This window comes from Epinephelus moara, chromosome 19 (genome assembly GCF_006386435.1).
Source record: "Epinephelus moara isolate mb chromosome 19, YSFRI_EMoa_1.0, whole genome shotgun sequence".
NCBI classification, from domain to species: domain Eukaryota; kingdom Metazoa; phylum Chordata; class Actinopteri; order Perciformes; family Serranidae; genus Epinephelus; species Epinephelus moara.
In genome coordinates, this window is record NC_065524.1 from 28,627,398 (window position 1) to 28,645,863 (window position 18,466).

The window sequence follows — 18,466 nt, forward strand, 5'->3', positions numbered from 1 at the left end:
TCTGTGGCATCTGAAAAGGGGTAAGAAGCCAGCGGCGTAAGGGATATCTCTTATCCCCAATTAGGTGACATCCAGGTGGCACAATGTGCCTCTCAAACAGCTGCTTCAGGCCACTTTCATTTAGGATCCTTGCATCATGGGTGGACCCAGGCCACTTGGGTACCACATCCAAGATGTTGTAGTCTGCATCAAACACTACTTGCGTGTTGATACTGTGGTACCTCTTCCTGTTTACATAAACGCTCTCGTCCACGCTTGGAGCGATGATCCTCATATGTGTGCCATCGATTGCACCGACCACTCCAGGGAAGCCCTTATTAAATCTGTGACAATAATAATACCGGCTTTGTCCAAACAATACCGTTTGATCAGCTGCTCGTCATCAAACAAAGCCAGGACATCCTTCCGCTCCCGGAACGTTCGTGCACGTCTCTCTCGCCTCAGTGCCATCCTCTACTGGCAACTCCTAACCACATAGGACACCTCTGGAGGTCTCTTAAATATCTTTGGGAGTAGGAGTGATTCTTAGACTTGAGAAGGTTGATAAATAGCTTTCAGTCTTAAGTTTGAGAGTAAGACTAAATTTCACAAATTCTCAGCACTTAAGACTAAAATGGCACTCTAAGACGCTTGATAAATATGGGCCCTGGACTCCCAACCTGATGCTTCCATCCACCAGCTCACCTGTTCCTCATTCCCCAATTGACCTATGGCTAAGCCACGGCCCCCTCCACTCACTCGGACAAACTTGAAATAGTAAGAACACTGCACATGGAGATACAGTTATCAATGGGCCTTTAGGCTGGTGCTTCATACTCATCACCATCAGGGTGTATTCACGAACACTCTGAGAACTCTCAGACAGCTCCTAACTCAGCCTAAAAACTTTTTGTAAGGAGTCTTAGCTTAGGAGTTATTCAGGAAAGTTCTCAGAGCAACGCTGATCAAGGGAGGGACAGAAACTTTTAGCTTAGTGAGGAGGTGTGGTCGACCCTGTTGCTAGGCGTGATGCATTCTTTTAACAGATGTGATTGGTTGTCACACACACCCTTTTGTGAGCCTACAAGGTGTGGACACCCAGTGGAAATTAAAATGAGTTGCACCACAAGATAACACTGAGTCATTGTTAGTGTGATTGCTGTTGATGGAAGGTTGAGACAGACCCAAGTCATCACTGCTGCACTGTTGCATTTCCCCAGTTGTGAATATCTTAGTGTTGTGATCACTTTTAGCATTATAATGTTATTGCGTTGGATGGGAAATATGTGCACATCTCTAATAAGATCGACCACAAACATAATCCCTGCAGTCTAATGTGTAAGGTTTCATTAACTCACAGTTACTCAGTGTTTGGAAACATTTCTGTTCTCCATCTCTGTCCTCTCACCCTTTTCTTTTCTGCTGAAGAAACTCTTAAGCCTCCCAAAAGTCCTTCTCCATATTTTTAACAGTTTTCCACCTTAGGAGCTCTCTTAAGGGATACAGTGCTTTGTGAATAACTTATCTTCACCAGGATCTTGTCTTAACTTTAAGTGGAAATTCTTAAACACCACAATCCTAAGATTATTCTTAGAACTTTGTCAGTAGGAGCAACTCTTTGTAAATACGGCCCTGGGTCTCTACCAAGGAACTCATCTATCTGTAGAAGTAGTATTTATATCCTTAAGTAAAAGTTTTAATACCACATCAATGCCAGTGCTCCATTACAAGAAAAAGTTTGTTGTTCAACATCTTGGTGGACAGGTGAAGATAGAAGTTCACTTTACCAGAATCAAAGGCAGGTAAGGGTTGCAACCCAGAAGGAAGTCAAAACAGCCACACTTATCCAGAGGGGTAACACTGAGAGTAATCAGTCTGTGGGTCAGCCATGCACAGAATAAAGGTTCAGGAATAGGTGCAGGCTCAGGTGGCTGGGAGGAAAAAAGGTGCATGAAGCAACAACAGCAAACTGGCAAGGGACAGGTGAAGATGGGCTGGTATGAGTACTGTGGGTAATTGGGGAATGAGGAACAGGTGAGCTGGTGGATGGAAGCGTCAGCTGGGGAGTCTGAGGGCCTCTGGTGGATGGATAAGGAATGGCAAGTCCAGAGTGTTAAGCACAAAAGGTAACATAAAAACTGTGGGTATGCTAACATGGGCGAAGTAGGCAAAGACAAAAAAGTAGAACAATTACAGCAATACAAATGTAATAGAAGAAAAGAAAGGGATTTTCAAAATGGTTTAGTACAGGGTCAGATTGAGTTTGAAATTGTGTCAATGGATTCTTTCAGTGTTTGGGTGTGTGAAAGTGTGTTACTTGTTAGAAATGTTCTTATTTGTGAGGTTTGACCGGGGAAATATGTGGGTGTATGAGGTAAGGAAGAAAAAAGTAAATTAGATGAAGTAAGGCTCAAGCTTTTAAAGAACAAAAATCAGCCATGCATTGTTCAACAACCTGTGTTCTTGTCTGACCGTGTTTCCCTCTGATGCCGTCAGGTACTGTTACACACTGAGGGTGTCTGGCAGTGTATCATGACGACATGATAGGACAGCTTTTTTCTGTGGAAGTCACTGCCACAGTGCCATAATTCAACAGTCAGAGTGAGACTGGATTGGTCTTGTTCCACTCTTTCATAATGTACACTGCACTCTCTAGGGGGCACTTTCTTCACTTTTCACCCCTTTAGAGAACACAACATGGCACAACATGGCACTTTTTTTCCGTTTTTCTGAGTATTTTTTTCTGAGTTAAGAGAGCAATAGAACAACTGATGCTTTCATTCCTTTCTTGAGAGCTTGAAACAAACATGACCCGCTTGTTTAGTTTAATCCAGTTTTACTTTGTTTTGGGTTTGAGACACTAGGAGATACTGTTGTCTTTAAAGGAGCTGTATGTAAGAAATCTAAAGTAAATAGTCGTAAAATCCTCCTAATATGTCACAGAGACTAAGGGATAATGTTCATATAACATACTGANAAGATCAAGGACGCAGCGACGCGGCCCTGCCACGGCAGCCGCCCGTGGGCAAACAAATCAGTCTCCAGCGTGCCGCTGTCCAGCACCCTCGAATCTGTAGGGGAGGGGGAGCGGAAACGACTCGCGGCAGTATTTTGAATTTGAGTGCAGTAACCGTTTTGGCCACATTCTTACATACAGCGCCTTTAAGTCATATAGATGGTGTTATCATTAGTTAGTCGATTTTACGCAGGCACTGGTCACTTGCAGGTGCCAGGTGGGAGCTTCTCACGAGATTTTGAAGTATCTCATCTCCTCGTTCAGGAAAAAAAATTACCCCGAAAAACAGAAAAAAATTACCCCAAAAAACAGAAAAATAAATAAATTACTCAGAAAAACAGGGCTTTTGGACTTTGAAGGTTCCCAGATGTTGATCATCTGACTTTTCTGGTAGCACCCACATGAGGTTGATGTTTGTAGTCCTGTGTGAAATGTGTTAATAATTACTGGATAGACAACCAGAAGAAAACAATGGCGATACCTCGCCACAGCAGTCACAGGTTTGACTCCGGCTTGCAACCATTTGCTGCATGTCACCCCTCGCTCTCTCTCTCTGTCTCACCCCGTTTCACTCTATCCTGTACATTAAAGGCAAAAAGCCTTAAAAAACGTAGACAATAAGTTACAATCAAACTGCTCACTCCATTACCGAAGCCTGTTTTATTTGTCAAAATACATTTTAAAAATTGTGCGTACCCCCATCATCCATAAAACATTAGGACTGACTTTCCATATACGATGCTGAGGAAATATTTTAAACATTTTTCTTACTTTGAATATTCATATTATTACCTTTATTATTCACCCATACGATACATACAATGAAGTTCATTTTCTACTTCCTTAGTTGTTTCTTGTTTTGTTTTCCTGTTTACTGTTTTTACTTTACCCGTGATTAGTGTCCTATTAAGGATACAGTATGAGGTAATTTAGCAAATGTCAACACTTTGCTTCCAACATGGGATCTGAGACTCCTCCATCCTCACACAGAGGTTTTGTGTTGTTTATTCCGTCTCTGCTGACACCATTTGCTGGAATTTCAGTCAGTGGAGGTTTCTGGACTTTAATCTGAAACACGTCCCACTTCTCAGGTATGAGTCCTTTGTTGAAGAGCAGAGCAGCCAGGTAGGAGACCAGCAACGTGGTGGCAAAAGCAATCAGCATACAGATGGTCCTGATAGGGGAATACTGAACATAAACACCATCTTCAAGGGTGCATCCTGGGAAATGGATGGCGGGTGGTATCCCCAGCAAGGGCTCTCCGCACAAAAGCCTGAATAGAAACCCCACCACGAAGCCCGTGGCAGCACCGTAACCGTTGGATATGTTGAAGAAAAGCACGCAGACCAGCTGCGGGAACATCATGATGTAGGCGATTTCTCCACCAAGGACCCAGAAAGCCATGACACCTGTGTGCAGGAAGGTGAGCGCCGTGCCAGCCAGGCCGAATACAACCACAGCAATACGAATCACCCATCCGAGTTCATTCTGTGATGCCTACAAGGAAAAGCAGTGGGAAGAGGATAACTGTAGGGTAAGCAGCAGCAGCAGACTGAGAAAATAGTTCTTCTGTTTTACCATACATCTCTTATTTACTACCTAGTTTATTTTTTATCTTTTTTTGCCTGTCCCACCTACTGTAGGGACAGAATCATGGATAAACCCTGAGCTCCTACAGGCGGAACATCTTTCTCTTACCTTGCTGCATCTTTTAAAGGAGCAGTGCATAACATTTAGGGGGGTTTAGTGGCTCCCAGCGGTAAGGATTGCAGATTGCTACCAGTTGAAACTTTCCCCCCATGTGCCAAGTGCAAGTCCCAGGTTGGAATTCCTTCAGTGTTCATTTTTCAGGAGGTTTTCTACTGGGAGCTGAATAATCCATAGAGGTCTCCTCCTCTCCAAAACAAATGGACCCAGTGATTTAAACTGGTAAAAAAAACACTGAATAAAGCAGTTTCAGGTTAAAAAATCATTAAAAATCTAAATTTGATCAGTCAGCTGTCGGCTGCTGTGAAACTGCGTCTACTTGGGTGCATCAGTACAATGGACAACCAAGAAAGGACAGCAGTGGAGATACCCACACACCAGTGCAACTGGGCTGGACAGCCACAAAAAAGATTAACAAGTCAAGAACTGAAATGTTTGCTGCTGTTTTAATTCACTTTTTGAAATTATTTTTTGCACTGATTTGATCACCTTTCTTTTGTGCACAGATGTCCTAAATAAATTGACATTCTTTTGCATTGATGTCATTCTGTCAACCTTTGTTGTGGCTGTCCAGCCGAGTTAAATTGGTGTGCGGGTATCTCCTCTGCTGTCCTTTCTTGGCCGTCAACTCTGGAACGCATTATCAACTGATATCAAACTGATTACAAATTTAAAATTCTTCACAACAAAGGTTAAATATAAAAGCAAACCAGAGCTGTACCCACTCTTTGCTAATTGCGCTCAAACTTTTAAGGGTATTAGTGGACGTGTGTTGGTGTATTGTTGTGGTATGTGTATATTAGTTTGTCTATTGTAGTACATGTATTGTGGTATATGTACTGGTGTGTGTGCATTTTAGTATGCAGATGATGGTATATGTATTTACAGTTTACTGTGTTTTCTATGATGTTTAAAACTGTATATTTTGATAACATATCAGGTCTACATGTAATGAAAACTCTGTGTTTCCAATTCCTTGTCAGTGTCCCTGTTTATTTCACATCCCCATCCATCCTTTCGGAAAAGCAATCAATTTTAGAACTGGCGTTTCCACTCGTGCTGCTTGTTTCAAAAGAACTGAAATTCTAAATAAACTGAGACTGACAGCAACCTTTCCATCTGTTCAATGATGGATTAATGTGGCTGCACCTGATGGCGCAAATGGCCATTGGTGCACCCTTTTAATGACCTTTCATTCTCTTGTCTTCATTTTTACCTTTGTCCTCAGGATCTTCTTGTAAATATTTGAGGAGAAGATCGAGGCAGCAGACAGCAGGGCAGAGTCAGTTGATGACATGACAGCAGCAGCCACGGCTCCAATGCCAATGACGGAGATGTAGGGCGGGGTTAAGTGCTGTAGGGAGAGAGGTAGAATCAAACCGGTCTGACCTCGTTCAAACGGAGGTGGAGAGCCATATGAGGTCAGGTTCCAGTCTAAGAAACAGAAGAGACAATTATTCAGGATTAATCAAACAAACTGTTAAGTAAGGTGAGTCATGAGAACCTACTGCCAGACACTGTGATGTTTTTCTAAACTAAATTCAAGTCTGAAGAGCCTACACTTATTTTCATAAAGAAATATTTTCTACTTAGTCAATTTTGGATAGAATATGACTCAAGTTTAAATTTAAAGTTTAAAGGTATTTAACACAACTGCTTTACCCGTTGATGCAGCTACTGCCCCAATGAGAACAGGAGGAATTCCAAACGTGGGGATGAGAAACGCTGCAGCGTAACATCGCAGCTTAGCTGTGGTTGAGGAAGAGGCTGATAGTGTCCTCTGGTGGAAGTCCTGGAAACCGAGGTCTCCTACACTCTGGGAGGGAAACAGATTGTTACAGATCGTCCTTTGTCCTGTCTGCTATCGCTTATCTTAACCAGCAGTGACCACTAATTGTCCATGATTTACCCCTGATACTGTGTGATACTGGATTCTGTGACTACTGTCTGTATCTCAAATTGACCCTCAGGGACACTAAAGGTTTATCTTACCCCTTACCTTAAATCACAACTACTTCTGTTTGGACTTGCTACCCCTACTTGAAAGCTTATGCATCATCACTTTACCAATAAATCATTGATCCTTCCATGCCCGCACAGTTACCTTCCTTTGGTTCCTTTTCCTTGCTACCTCGTATACACCAACTTGACACTTTCATTTCACAAGTCACCTTTTTCCACTGCTGCACATCTCACTTGAGATCAACCTCTTTTTGTGCCCATGCATCAGTCTTGATTAGTCTCAAAGCATTAAATGCTTTATTACCTTACCAGGAGCAAGAAGATATCAAGCCACCTCCAGGCTCTGTCTGCAGTCAGAGTGCCGACCCAGGGAGGCTGGAAGGTGTGGTTGAAAGATGTGGTGGTGATGTCAACCGAGGTGGGACTCATGAGGAGGAAGGGGACGCACAGCCACTAAGGGGTCGATAGAAGCACCAAAGATTGTCATACAGAAGTAGAGCATGTTAACAATTATCATGCGAAAGTTACTTTAATCATCACAAACACTCAAACTATGAAACAGTTAAATAACGTTTGCTAGCTGTGGCTGTGGATGCAGATTTCTAAAGTCTGATAAAATAACCCCTGATGATGTCAAAGTGATGTCACCAAAGTTATGTCAGCCTGGCTGTACATTTTCAATAGAAAACCTGTTCTCACAAACTGGAGGTGTGAGGTATTAAAGAAATTGGCATTTAAAAGGCAGGGAGGGTATAATAAAAGATGCTATTGAATTGCATTATGGGAAGTGTAGGAACCAGCCTTTTTGGGGCTTGACTCATGCAAGAGAATAAAGTCAGGGCATCATGGCCCTTTGCTTCTTTGATTTTGAGTAGTCTTTTTAAAAAATATATATTTATACATTTTGGTGAATCCCCCAACGTTATGGACATGCAATTCTTAATTGAAAGAGTGCCCCAACATACATGACTTCAACGCAACGTCACTCACTGCCGTAACAACGGCCATGCCCCCTTATAGGTGAAAGTTTTGAACTCGACCTGGGAGAGACGCTAGTTGTGGCTAGGAGTTCATAATGCCAAAAAGTTGCTGCGTCGTTCACTGCACAGCAAACAATAAAAAAAAAAAAAACAGAATTGCGATTTTCTTTGCTCCCGGATAGAGTGAAGAATGGGGAAAGAAATCTGTGGCTCACAGCTATCAAACGGCAGGGTACAGATGGAAAGCTGTGGGATCCAGCCAGTCACTACACCTAACGTTACGTCTGTGGCAGGCACTTCATCACAGGTTAGTTGGCTAACGTTAGCTAGCTAGCTAAAGTCAGTTGATCTCAACAATAACATGAGATGTTCAAAGCCAAGAAGTCAATTCTAATGAATGTTAAGTAATGAATCAACAGGACATGAATTGAATGAATGAATTGACAGGGTCATTCGTCCACACAGAAGCTGGCAGCTGAAAAGGACACACACCTCCTATCATTTTCACTTTCTCGTCGTACCGAAGGCGATCAGGACCTCTTAAACTCTCTCCATAGCATGTAGCCTGACTGGCCATTTCATCCAAAGGGGAAAGACTCAACTGATTTGTTTATATTTACACTTTATGTGTGTGAAGAGCTCTGCCGCCAGTCAAAATCCCATGTTTCTATCACCTATGATGTCACGGGCGTACGATCCGTTGTAGTTTGTTGTAGTCCCGTTGAAGTCATGTATTGCTTGGTGGAAAATTTCAAACTATTGACCAGAGGCTGAAAATGATCATATTCTGAGGACAGTTATTGTACACGAGTCATAACATAGGTTACAAGATTGTAATCCTAGTTTTATTAGCACAGGCGGAGCCCTCCACTGGACTCTGTGGATAATGCTCTTCTCCAATCACAAGCATACATTTGCCCACTGACAGTTGCATAAACGTAGCCAGTCAATCAGGACATGCCTACCCAAATATGTGCAGAGCCACATATGGACACTTATGACAGCTTCAGCATCCCATGTCCTCTTCAGCAAGCAGCGTAGGAGCGACAGCGCCCCTAAGTAGAGGACTCTACTTGCTTATAGAACTTGGGTTACAATATTGTACCTGCGTTCTATCTCCCACAGACTCGGCCCTCTTTTGGACTCTATGGATACAGTGGGTGAAGCCTGATGGATGAGGGCGACATATTAGCCTGTTCTCATTCCGAAGTGGTCAAATACTGCCACTCTTGTAGTAATTACGGTGTCAGACACCGACACTAGAAGCTATCTGGTGGTACAGTGGTATGATACACCAACAGGTGGTGTCAATGTGTAATGCGCTTGGACGGAACCTTTCAGGGTGTTATGATATGCTGCTGGTCAGCCAGACGGCACCTGTCGCGGTAGTATGATACACGGACAGATGGCATCGGTTCAAAACGCTGATGGCATCAGTTGTGTTGGTATGATGCGCCACTGGGCAGCATCACTTGGAAACGCTTCCGGTAACAACTTAATATAAGGAGCTGTAAAGTCCCTATAGGGTGTGTGGGAGGGGTGGTGGATGACCCCCAAAAAAACCCAACTTCCACCCAGGAGGCTGGTGTTTGCTTCCCATATTAATGTAGAGCCAAACCATGATGTTTTTTCTACACCTAACCATGTGCTTTTGTTGCCTAAACCTAAGACCCATCCTGGAATGTCAACAGCAGACTATGAGAGATACCTAGCGCATAATATTTGATGACTTGGGATGAGTACGTAACATAACATCGACCCAGCTACACTGATTATGACTGACTTATAATTAATGGGCAAATTTCTGATAGCTGAAGGATGAGGATGCTAAGAATGTTATGCATTCCCTATATATACTGTGGGCTGCATAAGTACTTGGATAGGCATGTCCTGATTGGCTGGCTACAATTATGCAAATTTCAGTGTGGCAATGCGTGCCTCTGATTGGAGGAGAGTATGATCCGTCAAGTCCAGTAGAGGACAGAGACTGTGTGACATAGAACCATGAGAGAATATAAGCGCTAATGTGTAACTTTCTAAGATAGGCATTTAAAGAACTTTTTGACTCTATCTCTCCTGCAAACCCTCTTAAAATTTACGGCAGAACAGGATCATGTTTTGTCAAAAAAAAAAAAAGAGTCACCCTTGGAATTCATTGTAACGGCAGTGAATCCAAATGAACTGAGATGTGGTTGACCAAATTACCGAAGTGACAAAAATGAGAGTGAGCTGTATGATGTCTGTGTAGGCCACAGAGTAGAGACCTCCCAGCAGTGTGTAGGTGATGGCCACAGCAGCAGAAATCCAGATGCACACAGCGTAGGACAAATCCAGGATCACACTCATGGTTACTCCTATGAAACACAGTTTGCCATGCACACTTAAAAAACACAAATAGCGCACACACATGGAGACACATTCAAGCAAGGAAACTAACACTTCATAGATCAGCCAACCAGAGAGCAAACTAAAAAGCACTAAAACATTTGGGCTGAATTTCACAATCACAAACGTACACACATACAGCTAAGGCAGAGTATGTACACAGACAGATGTTTAAATAGATGAAGATGTAGTCTGATAAATTGTTACCCAAGCTTATCAGTGTTGATGTGACCCAAATAACTTCTGACATCAGAGGTGCCACAGACAGAAGTCCACTCAGTCCGTTTCCATACTTGATCTGGAAAGGGTCCATCATGGTAACATACTTCTTGTTTCTCATTGGCTCAGCAAAGAACAGACCACCTTGAAAACAGAAGTAGAGAAGACGCAGTTCTGAGCCTTTATTCACAAATACTACAATACTGATAGACAATACTATCAGAGAGCTCCTAACTTGGCATAAAAGTATTCAGTAAGAGGTCTTAGCTTAGGAGTGAGTTCGGAAAGTTCTCAGAGCAACTTTGAGTGAGGAAGGGTAAGAAACTTTTACCCTGGTAGGGGGGTTGAAGTTGACCCTGTAGCTATGACACAGTCTTTTCAAAGGTGTGATTGGTTGTCCTTTTGTGAGCCTGCAAGGTGGACATCCAGTCACATGAGACTGAAAGTGTTGTCATTGTTAGTGTGATCTCTCTGCTGATGGAAGGTTGAGACAGTCCCAGTTCATCACTGCTGCACTGCTGCATTTTTCCAGTTACAAAATATCTTAGCCTTGTGATCACTTTCTTTTCTGGTTCTATAATGTTACTGTGATGGGTGAAAGATGGCTGAGCATCTCTAATCAGATTAACCTTCAAACATTATCCCTGCACAATCTAATCAGTGGCACCGCATGTCGTCATTGTCACTGGGAGAAAGTTCCTCCTACTTCTTTGTCTTTACACCATTTTCTTCTCTAGTTAAGAAACTCTTAAGCCTCTTAAAAGGCTTTCACTTTAGCTCTGTTAAGGGCTAATCTTAACTTTAAGGGGAAATTCTTGGAAAACGTCATAAATCTAAGAATTTTCTCAGGATTTTGTGACTAGCAGCAAATCTTTGTACTTGCTTTGTGGACACACCCCCAGATTCGTGGTTAATCCCATCAGAGATCACATCTCTCACCCAACACAAGTATGCTGTAATGCCAGAAATGAAAGGGATCATCACAGCACTAAAAATGCAACAGTGCAGCAGTGTTGACTTGCATCTGTCTCAAGCTTGCATCCACAGAGTGATCAAACAAACAACTACAGTGCTTTCACAGTCTCATATTGAGATGCCATTCATTTCATTTCCACTGAGTGTCCACACCTTGCAGGCTCACAAAAGGGCATTATCTGTGACAACCAATCACATCTTTGAGAAGAATGCATCATTCCTAGCACTACAGCTGTGATACAGCGATCTGTGACTTAAAGGCATGCTTCACTTAAAAAATGACCATTTGTATTCATTTTGTACTCACTCCGTGTTAAGTTAGTTTCATGAAGAAAACTTTGTTCATCTAACATGCCTTAACGTTAAACGAAAAATTCAAAAACAGTGATCTTGAGGAAGGCTAATGTGTTTACCAAAAGTAAAACTATACCAAAACATCAGTTTAGAAACTCTAACACAACTCAAAATTGTGGGGGGCCCAATGGCACCTTCCCTACTTACAACACTCTGACTCGAACCACAACTATGTTTGAACTCAGCCTTCAATTTCATCTTAATTACACACTGCTGATAATCACATTTCATATGCTTTTGTATTCTTGTATTCTTCCATTCATTCATTTTCCGTAACTGCTTATCCTGTTAACGGTTGCGGGGAGCTGGAGCCTATCCCAGCTGACATTGGGCGAGGTTTCTGATTGAAGTGGTCGTCATAACTGACGTCACTTGGTTTTAAAAGGGTTTCCCAAGGGATTCCAAAGAGTGCAGTCTGGTATGCGTAATTCCTTTTTGTCCTGTAGCGGGAAACAGCCGCTTTTGTTTGGGGAGTCACAGTGATCTGTAATTTTATTTAGTGTTTGGCATTTCATTGCAAAAAACTAGATAAATAAATTGCAACATGCATCGCAAATTTTTAGAAAATTTAGAAAATCAGGCATCTTAGGCTGCAACAATCCCAAAAGAGCCTGAAAAAAATCTTGAGGTATAGCAGTTTATGTGTAAGTGCTGAATGGAGAAGATTCAGTTGAGGTGTGAGCAACGCAAGCAGTTGAGGTGATTTAAGTGAAAATCCTGCAGCTGAAGTGCCATTTAAACTGAAAGAAACATCAAAAACACAAGTTTAAAAAGAGAATCTTACCAAGAATGAAGGCCAAAGTTGCTGCCAAAGGCATCACAGCCCAAATCAGCCCCAACTTTGGATCGTACACCGTCTCCGCTGTGCCGATGATGAAGGTCCCACCAACCCAGGTAGCTGCATGATGCACACAAAGAGCTCATTTTCACAGTTCCAAATTTACATGTACAGCCAAAAAGATAATCAGTGTTATGTTGTAACAGATAAGAGTGTGTTCACACCTACAATTTGTTCTTATCAGTGGAGCAACAATCTGAAGCACTCATATGGCCCATTTACCAAAAAAAAAAAAAAAAAAAAAAACAATTATAAATAAATAAATAAACACTAGTCATTTAACTTCCATTCAGATGTCAACATCTGTCTGCTTCTACCCATAAACACTTGTGTTTTGGCTGGAATGCTGAGTAACTAATGTAAGGCATTCCACTGTATACTGTAAAATCTATTAATAATTACTCATCACTCAGCATCATGTATTGTTACATAAGGGTGTAACAACAACAACAATAATTGCCCTAAGGGAGATTAACATTAACGTCAAATCAGGATGACACACACAATAATGTTCAGTTGCTTTGAAAGTCATAGGAGTTTGAGAACCTTAAATCACAAGCTTAACCTCAAACGTTAAGACTGTAAAGTAATCCAAAGTATACACAAAATGTTTTGTTCCAGAGTCTGCGAATTTGGAAATACCAGAATCAATAATTAAACAGTATAACAAAAATCTAACATAGTCAAACAGCTAATATTGTACAGTAAATACAGTAAGAACCCCAAATTAAAGTTTTCTTCTTTTTTTTTAACCTTTATTTAACCAGGTTAGTCCCATTGAGATGGGGGATCTCTTTTTCAAGGGAGACCTGGCCAACACAGCAGCGGTATAGTCACATAGTTACAGATGACAGTAATTAGAAAAACATTTACAAACACAGAACAAACACTCATACAATCAGATAACACATTTAAAGCCTAGACTCCAAGGATTTCACAAGTTATTAATGGATATAAATTTTGAAAGAATATTGAAAAAAATTGAGGTTGTCAGTTGTTAAATAGTACTTGTAGAGGTAGTGGTGGCAATTTGTTTTGGTTTTTGTTGACAATTTTCCAAGAGTAATACACATAATAAAAATAAAAAAACACCAAGGCATTAAATTAAAAGGGAAAACAAAAGGTGTGGGCTGAAGTTTAAGCTTATTATATCTACCTGTAGCATATTCTAATGAGTTACTCATTTACTGCCAATTTTAAGCTGTGCAATAAAATAAAATAAAATAAAAATAATAAATGAATAATAAAGTAAAATGAAATAAAAAAAAGCATTCATTCATTCACACACACACACACACACACACACACACACACATACACACACACACACATATATAAAAACATAAACGAAACTAAAACAAAAATCAACAATTTCGTAACTGTCTTTAAGAAAACACACTCCGTCTTAAGAAAATAAAAGAGCAGCGTTATTTAAACCTGTTTATTAAAATGCAGTTTTGATGACTCTGCAGGTTGCAGCTGCTGCAGTGCTGCACAAACTCACCGGTTGTGGTGAAGATTCCCACTACCAAGCTGATCCCCCTGTTTCCCAGCAGGGCCATGTCTGCATGGTTGGCCTGCGTCCTGTTTTCATCCTTTTTGGATTTAAAAGAAGCCCAGATGCCGATCCCAAGCACCAGCAGGTAGAATATGATGGTGGCTATGAGTCCCGGGACGTTGAGAGCCATGCTGACTGTGCTGGAGTGGTGCAGTGCACACAATATAGAGGGCAGCCAGGCTGCATGCAGCTTCCCTCTGGCACTGGTTCAACCTGAATGACTAACTGACCGAGCGTCTGCGTGGTATGGGTTTTGGGTGTGGCTTTCAGAGAAGCCTTAGGCTGTAGGAGTTACAAACTACACTGGAAAACTGTCTGTATTCTATATCCCTGCCAAAATTTAAGTGAAGACCAGGACTAAGATCAGGCATTTATCTACAATCACTGTGGCGTAATGCAGCTGTGACAAGTCCGAACAGGCCTGTCTGATTAACTGGAGGACTATTTCATGTTTAAGAAACTGACAGAATGAGAAAAAAGAGAGAGAAACGCAAGTAACAAGGCAGAAAAAAAATCATAATTAGGCTACATTATGAGATACTGTATATCACGGCACAATAAAATCACAAAATTCTGGGGGTGTACCTTTTAAATTCTCAATATTCGAATCCCCAAATCTGGTCATTGATTAGGGGCATAGCACTAAATTCTGGGCCCTATGCATAAGCAGTCGCTGTGGGCCACCCCGTGAATCCAAATGCAGGGGTGGACTGAACCATTTTGCACCTCTTAGAGGTGAGAGGGGCCTCAGAGAGCTCCCACTTTTTTTCAAAGTTCAGTCTTTCAGCTGATTTATTGAGCCAATTTTAATTTAGTTAACACACTAATCACTTAGAAATAAAATAATTAACTTATATATAAATAACTTAGCTGTGAATAAACAAATTGAATGGATTAAAGTTGAACATATAAAAATGATATTTGTTTTTTTGCTTTCTCACCGCTAATAAGACTCAATGGTGATGGGGAAATAGGGATATCCCACAAACAAGGACACTGTACTGCTTTACTGCAGAGGGCTAATCCAGACTAGAATGGGTTAAAATGAGACTGAAGCCTTGCAGCAGAATCAGCAAGCTGACACCGGTGCTGCTGTCGGCCTGGGGCTTGTATCTACCTCCCCCTCCCCTCTCAGACCTGAACGTAGCCTATTGTTGCTGTCTCTCTCCAGAGCAGCCTGTTTCATTGTGTGCCTGCAGTACAACTGCTGAAATACAAGACACGATTTTCCCATTAAAAATACACATTTTAGACTTTTTTGATTTTTAGTCACATGGGCAGATCATGACACAACGGGCCCCTGGGCACAGACATGCAGGCCCCACCACATCATCAACATAGGAGCTGCACACAGTAATGTTATAGTTGTTTAGCCTCTTTTTGTTGTTTTATCTTTCTCTTTGTAGTCGTTACGCATCTCTCTGTGGTGTTGCATCTCCTTGTAGTCATTTTGAGTCTCTTTGTAGTTGTTCATGTCTTTCCCTGGCATGTTGCGGATAATGGGTGGTATGATACGCCTGTGGGCAGCATCAGGTGGAAATGCTGCCGGTAACAATGGAATAAAAAGAGCTGGAAAGTGTCAGGAGGGAGGGGTGGTGGATATGAGCCCTGGTCTTTCACCCAGAAGCTGGACCCATGTGCTTTTGTTGATGTTCGGCATTGGTTATGGTGTCCTGGAACGTCAACGGCCGACACAAGAGGACACATAGCATGTATCGTATAGACGTGAAAGGCCACAGGTAAAGCAGCGATATGTGACGACTTGGGATGAGAACGTGTTGAACACTGTAGGCCTCTGGGCCTTTGCCTGGTAGGCCCGTTACTCCACTCAATGTGTTCTGTTCTGTACCGTATGACCACCAACCACAGCACTTGTCCAGACTGCCAAACTCTAATAAAAAATCTGGCAACTCAGAGCCACATTTGAAGTTTTGTTTTCAGTGTTGGATTCAGACCGACTGTAATAGTGGGAGATTTTTCAAAATTCACAAGTCACTTTCTTTGAGGAATTATGATATTCAAACGACCACACTGCAGCTCTAACTGTGCAATCGAGGAAATAATTACAGTATAATTTGAGGTCAAATGTGCATGTAAAGAATAGTATTTGTTAGATAACCATTATGAACATTCAGTACATAAAATGGCCATTATCAGTTCCACGTTTTTCTCCTCACTGACTTGGTCAATCCATGTGAAATTTGGCACAGTGGTAGAGGGTCATGGGAGGATGCGAATGAAGCAATATTACATCAATTGGCCAAAGGGGGGCGCTATAGCAACCGACTGAAATTGCAAACTTTGAATGGGCATATCTCATGCCCCGTATGTCGTAGAGACATGAAACTTTGCACAGAGATGCCTCTCCTCATGAGGAACAAATTTGCCTCAAGAACCCATAACTTCTGGTTATATAGATTTTCCGCCATTTTGAATTTTTTGAAAAACACTTAAAATCGATCTCTTCCTAGGAAGTTTGAGCGATCTGCATGAAACTCGGTGAACATAATCTAGGGACCAATATCTAAAGTTCCCTCTTGGCAAAAGTTGGAAAACTTACTAAAACTGAGCTTCTATAAGGCAATGAATATTGCGGAGGGCGTGGCTCATCACATAAAGGTGTATAACATCTCAAGGCAATGACTTTAGTTGTTCTTTTATCTCAGACATGTCTGAGATAAAAGAACAACTAAAGTCATTATCAGAAACTAAAGACATAATGAACACCATGGAACATCTCAAGGGTTTCACCGATCACCACGCAACTTTGTAGGCATATGACCACACATAATCTGAGGGGACCCCTTCATTATTGACCCCATCAAACAAAATGGGGGCGCTAGAGAGCTAATTTCTTATCTAGGCCTAACCGCCATATCGATTTTTACTAAACTTGGTAGAAATGTAGAACAGGATGCCTCTTTTGTTTTTTTGCCTATATTTGACAGGAAAGTGAAGCATGACAGGAAGGACGGGAGAGAAAGAGCAAGGAAGACATGCAGCAAAGAACGAAGGCCGGATTCCATCCCCCACCGCTGCAACAAAGGCTAGGCACACCTTTCCCATGTGAACTACCAGTGTGCCCCACTTTCAAGTCAATACAACATATAAACACTTTAACTATCTGCCTTTCAATGTGCTACCTCAACTACTAATGTACAGTTTTAGCCCACTAACTATCCCACTATTGGCAATGGTACTACTGTACTTTCAATAAAGCAATCGTACTATCAAATTCACAAAAACTCTGGCTATTTAATCTGCAATTTCCTATGACCTGTATCCCAAACACACACCATGCGAAACTGTACGTGGGCAACTGTGCACTCAATGGGTATGGACTAGTTGTTTTTTTTTTTTAAATGTTCCTTTTCCTCACACACAAACTGCATTTTAGCTCACTAAAATGTGGAGATTTTAGACACGGACGGAGGTCAATAGCTTATTATTTATTAGTCTCCCACTGTCATGGAAAACCTGAAAAGGTCATGGATTTTCACAATCACATTTCCAGGCCTGGAAAAGAAAAATCATGGAATTTTGTTGTGTGTAATGAAATCATTACAGTAATCTTTCATGGATAACATTCCACATAATGTAACATAACAGCAAAGTAATTTTCTGAAGCTGTTGACATAACATACTTGTCATTTTTTGTTTAACATTATGTGCATTTCGTCATTTCCCCCACGTCCTGTCTCTCCCCTCATGTATAACTAACTGAACTTCAGCTAACTGAAATTATGTTTGAATAGCGTTCGAATCTGTTAGCCAGGCAAGGACAGGGAAAAAAAAGATATTATGGGTCCTTGAAAAGTCACGGAAAAAAAGTTTTGAAATTTTGTCTGTGAAAACGTGTGGGAGCCTTGGATTTATTTAATAATTTAGAATAAAGGAGGAAAAACCCCATTTTCAAAAACACTCATGCCCATGTGGACCAGGCCTTAGTGACAGAATACCAGAAATCTAATTCTTTGTTAAATTTGCAGTGTGAAAACAATGCAGCATTAACATTTTCTAAGTGACGCTGAAATGTGACGCTATTAAGTGCTTACATCTTGTGTAATTGTTTGGCTTGATGGTATAGTTTTGTTTATAGCATGCAAAGCAAACACCCAGTCTTAACCTGTGATTAGTAATCCAGCATGACCAGACAAACACTACTCTGCCCTCACTAAATATCACTTATGCACAGGCGGCACTAGGGTGGGGCTGTGGGGCTGTGGATGTGCTGGTAGAGCTGGCTGCCATAGCTGGCTGTCACAGAGACCGTGGTGCAAGCCATGATAAGCCTCATCTCTGGATCCCTGGCAGGGGAATCCAGGTGACAGCAGCAAAAGGAAGTGTATGTATATGCACTACTAGAAAACCTCTTCCATAATGTAGCGTGAAACTAAAAATAAAAAAGTATTTATATGTAACTATCATATATAATAAGCAACTACAAAGTTTATTGGGACAAAACTAACATCACGGAACATGCCAAAGTGGAG

At 41.5% G+C, this 18,466-nt stretch overlaps 1 protein-coding gene across 1 annotated transcript; it reads right to left on the bottom strand.

The window, feature by feature from the left end:
• Window positions 1–3,634: 3,634 nt before the first annotated feature.
• LOC126407234 (high-affinity choline transporter 1-like) lies at window positions 3,635–14,203 on the bottom strand. The gene is made up of 8 exons (XM_050071974.1): window positions 13,920–14,203; window positions 12,362–12,475; window positions 10,237–10,392; window positions 9,850–9,998; window positions 6,974–7,117; window positions 6,365–6,518; window positions 5,919–6,136; window positions 3,635–4,492 (listed from the first exon to the last, which is right to left on the bottom strand). Exons 1-8 carry the CDS (start codon window positions 14,101–14,103, stop codon window positions 3,935–3,937), a joined length of 1,677 nt encoding a protein of 558 aa, XP_049927931.1. The 5' UTR covers window positions 14,104–14,203; the 3' UTR covers window positions 3,635–3,934.
• Window positions 14,204–18,466: the final 4,263 nt, after the last annotated feature.

What these genes read in the sequence shown, in the direction of transcription:
- LOC126407234 (XM_050071974.1), bottom strand. Translation starts at nt 14,103, where the DNA reads ATGGCTCTCAACGTCCCGGGACTCATAGCCACCATCATATTCTACCTG. An exon ending in CTCTCATTTTTGTCACTTCG is followed by an intron (nt 7,118 to 9,849) that starts GTAATTTGGTCA and finishes TCGACCCCTTAG; the next exon opens with TGGCTGTGCGTCCCCTTCCT. An exon ending in TTGATATCTTCTTGCTCCTG is followed by an intron (nt 6,519 to 6,973) that starts GTAAGGTAATAA and finishes TTTCCCTCCCAG; the next exon opens with AGTGTAGGAGACCTCGGTTT.